The sequence below is a fragment of the Electrophorus electricus genome, chromosome 2, assembly GCF_013358815.1.
Source record: "Electrophorus electricus isolate fEleEle1 chromosome 2, fEleEle1.pri, whole genome shotgun sequence".
Lineage (NCBI taxonomy): Eukaryota > Metazoa > Chordata > Actinopteri > Gymnotiformes > Gymnotidae > Electrophorus > Electrophorus electricus.
Genome location: NC_049536.1, coordinates 4,362,449 through 4,376,339, shown reverse-complemented (window position 1 = coordinate 4,376,339; position 13,891 = coordinate 4,362,449). Strand labels below are relative to the sequence as shown.

Below are 13,891 nucleotides of genomic sequence, written 5' to 3'. Positions count from 1 at the left end.
CTGAAAGAGTCACACTAATACTTAAAAAAAACCCAGAACAACCCCAAACCAGCACCTGAATGAGCCTCTTTTACAGCGTAGTACAAAATTATTCAACTCTCCATGGTCACACAAAATATGCTACCGATTATGGAGCTGAACAGAAACAGAAATGCATTTTAGCAATATTTTCCAGTAAACGCTCATTAATATGTGAATACATAACATGCATAAATGTAAAAATAACATGCAAGTAAATAAAAAACCAATCTAACAGGGAATGCAAGTCAAGTTGGAAACGGGAAGAAAAAAGGGGCCTGTGGGATGCACACCCCCAAAGGGAGGGAGAGCGAGCGTGAATAAAGCAGGACGAGGGAGAGAAGCCGTAGACTCTGCGTCATGGTTCAGCGAGCACACGTACGGCTGTGTTGTCCAGGCATCAGGTACGCTGCTACCTCTGAGCTCTCCAGTTACAGCCCAGACTTGTGACTCTGTACATCAGGGGTCAGCTAGTTACCCCCACATTCCATATCCTGTCCCTCATATGCACACATGCGTTCGCCTTCACACACGCAAGCACACACTCGCATAAACCTGCTCCCTCCCCTGCCTCTTGGTTCTTGTTGTTTGCTGGTATTAGTGGTTGCCACTCTTTGGAAAAGATGGAAATCCCCGACCCACAGGGAGAAATCGGAGAATACACACACGCACAGCCATATTAACGGGCTCATAAAATGTCAAGTTAATTTCTGCTTTAAAGAAGAACTATAAACATAAAGAACAAAGTGAGAACCAACATTTACATTTTTAATATATGTCTGTATCACCAAAGGAAATCAAAACAACCAAGTGAGAAACTTGTGGTGGTGGGTCTTCACAAAGCCAAGGTGACAGGGTAGGGATTCAATCTGTCAACCCAGCCACTGAAACCCTCCTGCTGACACACAAACACCCACAACTAAAGCACAGAGCTGACCAGAATATTGATAAAGCTAGATGGCCACAAATCCATTGCTGTAAACACTGAGACTGTTAGATACAGGCGCGTGCACACACACACACACGCGCACGCACGCAGGGGCCCATCTTCTCCCCAGAGGGAGGGGTCTCGGTCTGGCCTGAGGAGGAGCTAGTGCGCCCCCATGCTGAGGTACTAGTGCCAGCTCTTAATCTGCGTGAGCAGATAGGCAGTGGGAGTGACTTGTGCTCGGCTACGCCGGGCTGGCAAAGCTGCTCTTTGCCCGTCAGCAACCTAGCGATGTCCTTAAAGCCAGATCAGGAACGCCTAATGCACCCAAATCAGCTTTAAGATGTCGGAATGAGCCCACTTAAATAAGAGCTCACGGAAAACTAAATTACAGGCCGTTGCACCTATTATTAAAAATGCCTGAGATTATCCCTCTTACATGCTTTTGATTACAAAGAATGATGCTGGGGGCAGCAAGTGATGCATGTATAGAAAGTGTAGAGAGATCACATTGTGCACCACACCCACTGGCTCTTCTGGAAGCCTGAATCCTGACCCCACCCAAGCATGATCAACTTCTACAGCACATCACCATGCGAAAGCACGCGGGACAGCACTCATTCATTAACCTCCAGCCGCTCGGACTCAGGATGAGTAGGCTGGGCGTGGGCATAGTACACAGGCCACGCCCACCCACCCGCCCACCCCTCCGCCGCCAGGCGCGGTGTAGCAGAGGTCCGGGATCTCAGCAGACACGGAAAAAAAGCTTTTGATCGTCTCGAGCCGGTGTTTTCTTCATATTTCATGAAATTATCTCCCATGCATCAATAGGTCACACTGTCATTTCCTCCGAGACACATTAAGGGTGCCCTGTGAGCTCAGGGCTCTTCATCACGGCGCTGGTAAAAGCTGCTTCCCCCCACCCCCACCATACGTATGCAGGAACACTGAAAGGTTCTCAACACTCAGTCCCTGTGATGGGAGATTCCACTGAGAAATGTGTTCTTTTTGTGTGCTTTGGTTTAATCTCTGGGCTCATCCTCTGGTTGGTTAAGGTAGGCTCTGAGTTTACTTACTTTTGCCTCAGATTCTGGTAAATTCAAGGCTTCTAGTCTGAACCTGGCTGCATGTTCGCTGTTAGTTGTAATAACTTGCCGCAGGTGTAGTTTCGCCCTGGCCTCAGCACTTATTGAACTGTTAAACGAGGACGAGACTAACTTCAGATTTTAGTGTGACAGACATCAGCCTTCTGAAACACTGCTGTACACGGAAAGCTGCATGTACTTCTGTAACATCTGTGAGGCGTGTACACATAAGGGGTACTTGATGCCTTTTAGAGCCCAGTAGCCTTTTGCATGGTTTATTCCTGATTTGTTCTAAATGAACAGGAAAATCAATATTTAGAAACTTGAAAATCATTGGCATGGAATGTACTGTGAAAACCACTTAATAAAAAAAGCATTTCTATACAAAAAGAAAAGAACCGACAGACTGCAACACATTACCTGAAAGCATTATGCATTTAGTCAAATCTCAAGGGTTCTGCCTCATCTCATCAGCCGCCTTCAAAGAAGGTTGCCCTCATCACTCCCTTTAATCTCATTAACTTTTGCTGGCATTACGGAATGACACATGACCTCAAGCTAATGGAGACTGCTCCACGGAGCTGAAGCAACAGCCCGGGAGCAGCAGCATGGGTGCACCGGCCCCGGTCTTACCAGCTAAACCCACGCCGCAGAGAAGAGGACCCGTTTCTCCCTTGAAGAATGGAGTGTGTTATGAAGACAGCATGTTATACGCGCCGGGTGACTGGTGCACGTGTGGGTGTGAGTGCATGGACGGTTGGAAAGGGCACCAGCACTTTTCTAAAGCCAAGGAACAGGGTCTGAGTGTTCAACGGTTCCAGCCTGAACCGAGGACAAGCTGCTCGGTGGCAGCTTCTCCGCTCTGCTCCCCAGCCTCCGAGCTTTAGCATGAATGGCTCAGAGGAGATGAGATCCATCATGGAGACGCACTGTGATTTCAGAATATTGTGCTGCCCAGGCTGAGAAACATGAAGGAACTAAAAGATCTTCTCTACAGGCTACTCCCTCAGTGTGGGCCTCCCATTCTTGTACAGCGTTTTCTAAAGGCTTACAAAGCTGAAAATAGTGTGTGTGTGTGTGTGGGTGTGTGTGTGTGTGTGTGTGTGAGACAGAAGAGGACCAGCCTCTTTTACTCCTCAACACAAAGACAGGCACGCGCACATAGGCCCGCACCCACCCCATAGTGTCACTATCTATGGAGGAGGAACGGGGAGACGGTTGTCATGGTAACATATGTTGCTAATGAGGCTGGCCGGTGGGATGCTGTGTGGTACGGCAGGCATTCCATCAGGCCCCAGTGGCAGGCAGGATGCATTAGGCACCTGCTCCCTGCACCTACTGCATCACACCATCCACCTAGGCCCAGATCTCTCCCTCACGGCCTTTAATCCAGCTACTACTGAAACGGCTACAACATCCAGCCTTTTCTCTCTCTCCCCATGTCTGTGTGTGTGGGTGTGTGTACTCTCACACTCACTCTTTAGTGATGAGACCTCGGGGGCCAGTGCTCATGGCCAGGTGAGGCTCTAAGCCATGCGTGTCCAGAATGTGTCTCGCAGCAGGACTCAACCGTAACCTGGGAATAAAATGTTTACAACAAACACGGACAATTGGAAAACAAAGACGGTACTGCAGATGAAGGACAGTAATGCAAGACTACAACGATTATTCCACATTATCATCATCATCAACATTACATTTATTTTAAAAAAGTGACTGACTTAAAATCACTAGTTTGAGAGGACGGTATGACTTAAGTGTTCAGCTGGAATCATTTATATATTGATTACCTCCATGACATGTCTGCCAGATACTGAAACTCCAGGCAGAACATTAGATCAACACGTCATCGTTCCCCACTGAGACAGAGTGGCTTACTCCAGTACAGTGAAGCTACAGAGGCAGAGATGGCTCTGTTTAAAAGGGCCCCATCACCAAGTTCTCCCCCTTAGATGACCAACTCTCACTCTCTCACTATATAAACTAAATTAAGATGCAATAGGAGTTATGGAATTTGGGTCAAAAACAAGTAAATAGTGCCCCAATACAATAAGAGTTCTACGTTGAGTATAACTAATCACACATGTTGGCACACATTGCCACTGGTGCCGAGCAGCGTGGGGCAGGAGGCGCACACCCCCCCCAGCAGGCCTGGCAGTAAATATGCCTTCAGTAGAGTTCAACAGCACACACCTAGGCCCTCCAAATGTGAAGCATTTAAACATCAACACAAGATGAAATGTCCCTGTTCTGCTGATGTCACTTTTTAGGACTTTTACTGAAATCTAAGAGGGCTGCCCAGAAAGCAAAAAAATTTGCTTTAGATAACAGTTTGAATAAAAAGTCCAATTTCATGTTCAAAAGGAGCAATTTAGTGGCTCTTGTGCTGAGCTTTTCTGAATGTCATAACAGCCATTTTAAGCGAGAGGTTCTTGACACCGATTTCTCCTGCGGACTCTTTTCATGGTTTCCCTTTTCGACCTCTTAAATATGAGTGACGATGAAATGTTCAATGTGAAATGTTCACAATAAGCTGGTTATTACAGTAGGGCTTCGCAGGTACTACCATTACAACTAAATTTCGCCATTAGGCTGTCACCAGTTATACAGGAACATACCACGCAGTAAACGTGACTGCATGTGCGCTCGAGGGAGGAAGACTACATGTATAAATGAGTTACGCTGCACCACCCTGCCTGGTCTTAATCTGCAGCAGACTGCACGTTAGCCGCCGCTGCATGCTGAGGTCTAAACTCCAACATGAAAGTCTTCAGGACAGCAGTGGCATTCCTACATACGGTGCGGGTGGAGCGGCTCGGAAGGGTGGAGCAGCTGTAGGAGGCGGAGTGGTTGGCGCTGGCCGGGAGGACGCGAGAGGGGGGATGTCCACTTGTTTCCAGTCTTGCCCTTCTTCCACCATCAGGGCGATGAGCACCCCTAAACGCACGTTCTTGCTTCCCTCCTCTAGCTGAAAGAGAGACAGCATGAGTTTATCAGCTCTGAAAACGACACTGAAATCTTACGGGTTTTTGCGGTCACTTTTCGTACACCGTTTGTTCGGCCTATAAGTGAGAAGGCACAGTCATTTACCTGGAAGAAGATGGTAGAGGACGTACGCAAGGGAAGAGTTAGGAGGAGAGACACTAGGCAATCGGTGCAAAAGTGTAGCGTGCATTTTGCAGACTTTTGGAAACATATCAGACTAGAAGTCCTTGCCAGATTTTGCAGACATCTGCCAAAGCTTAGTTTTAGTAAATAGACTGTTTAGTAAATAAACCAAGGGTAACACTGATAGAATTGGTAATGCTTGGCCAATCCCAGACTTTTGCCCAAGCAGCTGACAAACTTTGCCCCATGCAGCCGCTAGCTATAGTGATGTTCATATAAATGATAGGATATGATCATTTCACCATTTATTTTAAAACAAATCATACATGTACTATTGATTTTTTTTTATCTTTAAAATAATTTTTAAATTTCATTATTTTTTTAATTAATTTTTTAAGTGGCAGTTTCAAACTTTTTTTTTTTTTTTTTTTTACAATTTCTGCAAACCCTGCAGTAAAAACGATTGTAGCAGGGTGTAGTTCAGCTCAGTCCAACATAGGTGCAGGTGACACCAGGACCAAAGGCTGCAGTAGTGTGAAAACCACCCTGCTGTGGACCAGTGAACAGCAGAGCAAAAACCTAGCACAAACTCAGTGAGATAAAGGCCACGAGCCATATAAACGATGGACTGTGAATACTGGGGGGGTATCAGCTAGCCGTTATATTGATTGAGCTACAGCATCTTGGACTGTGCTGGTCTTCATTATCTTGTCAGCGAACAAGCTGGTGAACGAGAAAGAAATAAGAAGCATGGGAGTGAGAATGAGAGACCCAGAGCCCCAACACTCGATGCGTTCAGGCTTCCTAATTGACGAGAAGCAGACCTTACATTCCCACAATTCAATTTCCTCCAATTAATGTCTCCTGTTGTGAGCAAACAGGCATCCCATTGGTCACTGCGCTGTGCGCTCGACTGCAGTCGCCCATCTCTCATACCGGCGCCAAAGACACAGCCTGACCTTCTACACAACAACAACACAGGCTTCTCCACAATCGATACTGATTAGTTCTAGATGAGAGTCCAGACACTTTAGACTGCTCCCACCTCTCATCAATTTTAGAACGCGTGGTTGGCTGTTGTGTCATCGTGTCTCCAGAGTGCGCAGCTCCGCCAAGGTGAAATGAAGCCATGAGCGAGAACAGAAGATTATTCTCCTACAGATCACATACACGGTCACTCACTCAGCTACTGATGCAGGGTGTTTGATCTGGTATTGGGGGAAAGCTGCCATGATGATCTGATAACACGCACACAACTGGAACAGGACGGGTGGTCTTTTTGTCACTTTGTTGCTCCTAAATTCCTTTATATGCTGGTATAATAATAATAATAATAATAATAATAATAATCATTCAAGAATAAAAAAGCAGACTTGAGTATTACTTGAAGAGAATGGCTGGCCCCGTTCTTGCAGGTCAACGTTAACAAGCACTACTGAGGCATCCTCCAGAGAATGTTTGAGGGCTACATGACAGTTTAAAAATGAAACACTTTTTGAAGTTTGCACCAATATGTCCAACTTATACATTTACCATTATGCAAATTGATATTCAATACCTATACCAGATGGTACCACTACAGTCTATGAGAACTTTTTAAAAAATTTTATTTTAAAAAGACATCTGCAGTAGAGGGTCGTTTTTATGTTCGATCTTGCACCTGGTGGAGAGGTGATGTGCCTTACACAGAGGTCTCTACAGACAGAATCTCTACAATCCTTTATGTTTTGTTATTAATATTTCTAGTTCGGTGTTGAGACATCTTTTCCCTGTAAACACCTCACCTTCTTACTACTTCTCTTTCCTTCAAACCAGTGATTCCTTGAACGCTCGTGAAAATCAACCACACCACTCACAACTGTTTCACTACCTCAGTGGCCAAACAAACTACATGACATACTTATCACAATATTACTATTCTTGGAACGTTAGCCATCTGGAAATTGGTGTAGCGGGCATCTAATGAAATGGAAGTACTTGTTATTAGCTTTAATAAAAAAAGGAACAACCAGAAATGTAGCATGCTGTCTTTCAAAAGGTAGAGTAAGTAGAGCAGAATAAACAGTCAAGAGGCTTCAGGGATGAAGTTTCATCTTGGTGAAAAACATCTGTGCACAAATATGCACAAATCTACTTTGCACCAATTCAAACTTTGATAAATGCTGACAAACCCCCAGAAATCCTAACTAAAGCACACAGTAACTCCGCCATTCATAACACATTCACATTACACAGCGAGAGAAAGAGAGAGATACACGATAAATAACCAACCAACACATCAGCAAGAGCTGACCATAGACGTTGTGTACCAAAAGGCTTTGCTCGAGCACAGTATGACGGATGATCTTTGTGTTTATGCATGCTTGCACTGCATAAACATTACGATTTGTGGGGGATATGCTAAAAGGCATCTGCTAAACTGTCAGCCCTGCACCGCAGTGTGAATACACATCCACTGTGACATCTCGATTTTTCAGACTGACGATGAGAAGTTTAGAAGTCGTCATGGCTACGCTGGCCTTTGATTCATGTTCTAATCCCGTGATGCAGGACTCATGCAAACACTTTGCTATGACTTGCACCAGAGGACAAGTAAACAAACGGCCAACAACAACAAAAGTTACACAATGAAGCAAAGATGGAGGCTGGTAAGAACATAAACACGCACAAACATCAAACAGCTGCGATGCTAGCGGCTAGGGCATTTACATCAAGACTTTAGCGCCCTTTCATGCAGGCAGGGACAGCGTTCACTCACTGCTGCACCCTGCCATGGTCCCTCTTCCCCCGGCCGCCCCCTCAAAGAACACCAGGGCTGCTTAAATCATGCGCTGGGCACGCCGAAGAGCTCCCCACTGCCATCGCCTGGACAGACAAGGCAACTGCAAACACCGTCTTCTGTGCTATTTTGGCATTGTTTCATTGACAGCCACTTGCCCCAAGGCTGTGTAGTAACAGCAATTTGCTTCTGCACCCGTTACTGACAGTGTGCAAAGATTCCTACTGCAGCACCTGCTAGAGGTAATAACAAAACGAGAGAGGAGCTGCTGAAAATGGAAACCTTGGGCCTGTGTGCATTCATGAGCGAGGACTAGCCACCCCTCCCCCTCACCACCGCTGCCCACGCACGGATCCAGAACTTATCTGGTTGGGTGCTGTTGGGGGTTGGCCTCATCCTCCTGGACTATAAAAAGCAAAGGCTACATCGATCTGGTCAAAGTGGCGGCAAAGGTTGCCATGATGGAAGCAAACACCCCTGGTGCTTGTTACTAGGCAGAGTAGCGGCCAATTGAATTTTGCAGCAAGCACCAGTGCAGGCCTTTGATTTCTGTGAATAATTCATATGACCGACAATGTGCGAGAGGCTCTCAGCACCTCAGGGTTGCTCTTAATGGGAACACGAACACACACACACACACACACACACACACACACACACACACACACACACACACACACACACACACACACACACACACACACACACACACACACACACACACACACACACACACACACACACCAAATTAAAAATCTATAAAACCAAACATAACAGACTTGAGTTACAGAAAATTATATAGTTCCCTGCTACACTTAACCTCATACTTATTAGGAAAGATCAATTCGTTTCCTGCTACCTACAATAGATCATTTCATATTTCATAGAGGGACAGTGAACATGCAAGATGGGGGTACTGAACACAGTCTCGCTCCAGCGGAGTCGCAGATGGCGGACGGTCTGGGGCACGGGGTTGTGGCTGTGTGTGGAGCCAGGGCAGGAAACCCGGAACTGGGGCCCAGTGGAAGGGAGTCCTGCCTAGCTGGGCTAATTAAATGGAAGTCACGGATGGGAACAGACAGGGCTGAACAATTTAAGCTGCAACCTAGGTTGCATTTCTGTTGTGTCAGTTAAGCTTCAGGTGTGCATTCCACACGGTATTTAATTAGAAAGTTATCTTCCTATATGAAAATGAATCGATCTAGTTCCAAACGTGAAGGGTTTATGTTCACCGCTAGCGTGAGACTGGGGCTATGAAGTGACGACCCACTGTGCTGTACATACAGTCTCCTACAGAAGAGTTACTGGACCAATACTAACAAAGATGTCAAAGAACATTGCAACTGCGAAAAATCTCAAAGACCTGCTTCCCAAAGCACTGGACCTACTACAAAGCCAAAAGTGTGAATATGTCTAAATCGCCCTGAGATCAGCACCATGTGAGTTGGCATCCAATGGACAAACAGAAAAATTGATAGAAATTAAAACAAATCCCAGGACAGAATAATCTATAGAAAACATCCGCTGTAGCGTCATTAGAACTCTAAATGGGTCCACGGATTCCTCATGCCATTTCAAAGCCAGTGAAGCCCTCCTCCATGAGCCCAGTTCTGTGTTCGGTGCCGGACGCCCCAGGCCCTCTCCCCAGACCCACGGCATCTTAGACAGGTGGCCTTTCTTGCGGTGCAGGTGGCATAAGAATGCACTGTGCTTAAGGTGGAAGTTAAGGTCTGTACTGAACTCAGCATATCTGGCCATTTCTAAAGCTATAAGCACTGGGAACAGTGATAAGGAAGCCATGCTGAGCCTGACCCCTCCATAAATTACCTGGTTAAGGCATTCCCGAGACGGGGGTGGGGAGACCTCATGTGAACAAACAGTATGCTTACTTTTCAGAATTATGTCCATGAACACGTTCCCTCACACACACACACACACACACACACACCCCCTAAACGGAGTGGTGGGGGTTATTTAATTCAGACCATTTTTCTTCTCCTCCACGCACACCCCCCCCCCCCCCCCCCCAACAACCAACCCCCAATTCCCTGGTCTGTTGCCATAGAAACTCCTTCACAGAGGAACCCGAGGGGTGGGTGTGTGTGTGTGCGCGCGCGTGCATGCACACGTGTATGTCCTTGAGGGAACTGTAACATGACTAGTGACCTACATGTCCAGTCATAGTTCATGCTTAATTTTCATACAATAAACTATAAGGTCAAATAACACTAACAACAGACACCAACTATGGCTTATGAAGAATCATTTACTAACATTAAATATTAAACACGAAAACAAAACACTTGAAGCGTGTACATACTGTGATATGGGCACATATAAGGAAAGTAAAAACTGTGTAAAAATGTTTGCAATCAGCTCAAATAATTGCAATCAAGCAACTGTGTAATTACCATAACAGCAGTGCCAACTGCTACGTGTGCTCTGGGGGGGCTTTCTACTAGACAATACTGCACTTTTTTTGGTGTTTCCATGCCAAGCTACAATAAAAACCACCACCACCAATAATAATACAATAATGTCCATCCCTCCCTCAACACACTCACACACACACACTCACACACACTCACACCCCGACTAGCCCAGTACCCTTCTTTTATATCTCAGCAGCATTTTACAAATTAAGTCAGCAAGACAGGAAATATATATATATATATATATAGAAGGCAGAACACTCATTAAGAACTGTTTTAAACATGAGACCCCTCCTTGGGGATCGCTGGCTTATGGAAATGAGATGGCTATTCTACTACATGGTACTGGACCTACAGCAAGACAAGAATGGGAGAAATGCAAAAAGAAAAGACACATCTCTTTCATCTTCTTTCCAAGAAAAGTACCTTCAAGAACAGAGAGAGAGAGAGACAGACAGACAGACAGACAGGCACCGATAAAGATGGAAAGAAAACGAGAAATACCATTACTACATTACTACTGGGAATTATACCATATCATAGCCAGTCCCACTGACACCATCAATGTCTGCTCAGGGCCAGCATTTCCATATGGGCTTTATGCATTACACCAATCCAGCTCCGCATGGATTTTACCCACTACACCACCAAGCAAGCATGGATAATGCAAGCTCAGTGCCACTGGATCTACCACATTACACAATGACATAACAACCCAGTCAGGTCCCCAATCTTCCATGTAGCTAAAACACCGAACACCTCAGCCATTTCACCTTTATAGTGCATTTCCCTGGCTGGTCTCTCCTCATTCACAACCACGCATTAGATTTTCAACTACTTCTGATAACACAGCTGCCTTTAGTTTATGGGCTCTAAAACCAAACTGCAGAAGCAAAGACGTGGCAGACATGAGTAGAAATCCCCCAACACCCACGTCTACAGGCCATATGTACTGCTACATGCAATCTCCTCCCAATCTGAGGATTCTGGCTTCTTCCTTCCAAAAGCTACATCCACTGCATCCTCAAGTGGAACTGTTCACTCTATAAAATAAACTGTTCATTTACTTTCGGAGTACATCATCATGTCTAGCTGCTGCATAGTAAATATAATACACTGCTATACAAAAGTGTTAACCTCTAAGCACTTCTTATCGAATAAACGTTCTAATGTGCTAAGCACCTGATGGTGTCTCCATGTATATCGTCTCTGTGACAAACCTTAACGCTACACGCTGATAAACTGTGCTTCAGTGCGCCAACCCCAGCGCATAATTTACAGCTAGAATCACCTGCCCACAAGGTTTTGCCACACTGCCTATATAATGCAGCAGCATAGCCACTTCCTTATCGCCTTGTTCATAATCCTCTTTAGCTTCTCTACTTTGGTAAGTCCGACCTCATATACCTTCAGTGGCCAACTAATACCAGGGAGCAAGCCCAACAGGCAATACCACACTTTCAATTTACCTGGTAAACATGATTTCTCAATGCTACTAATAACCAACCTTCACCAAAGGAATCATTACCACTTCAAAGAAAAAATAAATAAAAAAATAAATTCCTGCACATTTTCCTTTTACTACTGACTTCTAGACTTTCTAGGTTTAATCATCATCATCATCCCTGGCCACCTAAGATGATCGCTTATCTCCTCTAGCAACTGCCCGGTACATGGCACAGTAGTTGTCAGTGTTGGTCGGAGTCACGGATCATCACCACCACTGCCACAACCACCACGACCACCTCCGCATGACATGTATGATAGGCTTCATCTACCCAAGGAAATGTGAGAATTTTTGAAAAGAAGCTGCCTCAGGCTACCAAACCATCTCACCCTGCTTCACACAACCTGGAGGAATCCTAAGACCACCTCTTTTGTACGTTCCCAGGCACACCCCGTTCTCTCCTGTAAGACACAGCCGTGCCTGGGCTCTACCTCAAAGACCACAGAGGCAACAATCACTTCACCAGCAGCAATAACTTGGTTACTGTAGAAACCCGGGGCCGTGAAGAGAACCCCACCAACTGTCCCTCAGATTATTGTGAGATTTGCTGTGCCATCACTCAAAGTGAAGTCAAGAGGAATTCTGGTGTGGTGCAGAAGAAAGCTTTGCCTTTGATTAAGACTGGAAAATGAAGAAATAAAAATACAAAATCACAGATGGATAAGACTGCAGGAAAAAAAAAACAGACACCTTTGTGCTACCTATACTCCTCCAACAGACTCAGCCTTTTATGATGCGGAGTATCCAAACAGCTTCCATACGGAGATTAAACATTTCTAGGCCCAGTGAAATGTGCTGCTGGGTGGAGATTTCAATGAACAAATGGGAACTGAACCTGAAAACCCAGACTCACAGGGCAACAACCCCATGTTTGGTCAAAGCCCTCTGTACTTTTCACCAGTCCTCCAAAACATAAAAACCTTGAACTATAGCCAAATATCAGACTATAGCCAAATTAACGTGTAGTTCTTACAGTCTAAATGATCCAAAGACATAGTCAAAGCCCAGTAATCTGCTCATGGACCACAGGACAGAGATGGGCTCCAGATAGCTGACAGATTTGCTTATGCGCCAAATTCGATGTTTATAATATTATTACTAACTATATTAGCATCACAAGGCCAACGAAAACTGCAATTAAAAAGACATCAATCTCATGAAAGTATTTAGTAGCATTTTAAATACAAGACCTTTGATCTTTCTTAATGAACACAAGAGTCAGACTGGCTTACTTTCAAATCATCATATGGCTGATCACATTTACACGTACACATCCCAATCAGAAATATGCAATTCAAACAAAAAACAGGAAAAAAAAACAAAACTTTGGCCGTCTTGTTTTTGATTTTATTTGCATGAAGGGACTATACTGTAGGGGGTGAAGTCTATGATAGTGTTCTTCATTTAGGAGTTCTTCACTCAGGACAGGGAGTCCACAGGGGTTCCAGAAACACCTGGACCTCCTTGAGAGCTACTAGCAGAACTAGGCCCTGAAAGTAAATATAAAAAAGGTGAACATGGCGATCTTTCAAAAGAAGCCCATATGTTAAGGAACATGGACACTGGTTCACCCTACGCAAGAGTGCTTTAGTGTACATAGAACAGCATGCTCACCCAGCCTCGTTATTAGTGCAGCAGGGAGTTTCAGCAAGGTGCTGAATGTGGAAAAAAAAAAAAAAAAAAGATCACAGAGCACTATATGTATGCAATAAAGGAGATTCTATGACAATGATGGACCAATATCAGTTTGTTCAAATTGATCTGATGGGGTAATACGCTCCATTGCATTGTAGTAATCAAGGTATGGGGTCCGCTCAGTTATCATAGGTACACTAGATGGAACACGTATCCAACAGAGGCCCTGCATGTGTAACAAAAAACCCCACCTCTCAATGCATGTGGAGGAGAGATGGGCTGATTTCCACCATCAATAAACATAGAAAAGGCCCCTGTATTTCTGGATTCACATAAAAACCGGTCACTAAAAACACCATTTTAAAGCTCTACATACCCAAGAACTGAACCCCAAAATGA

At 45.0% G+C, this 13,891-nt stretch overlaps 1 protein-coding gene across 1 annotated transcript in view; it reads right to left on the bottom strand.

The window, feature by feature from the left end:
* The window catches only part of pdhx (pyruvate dehydrogenase complex component X), a 30,051-nt gene that overhangs the window by 9,141 nt on the left and 7,019 nt on the right, over positions 1-13,891 (bottom strand). Inside the window, exons 4-5 of the mRNA XM_035522434.1 lie at positions 4,830-4,999; positions 3,509-3,607 (exon numbers count right to left, since the gene is read on the bottom strand). Of these exons, the coding sequence (XP_035378327.1) occupies positions 3,509-3,607; positions 4,830-4,999 (269 nt within the window). The remainder of the gene's footprint in view (positions 1-3,508; positions 3,608-4,829; positions 5,000-13,891) is intronic.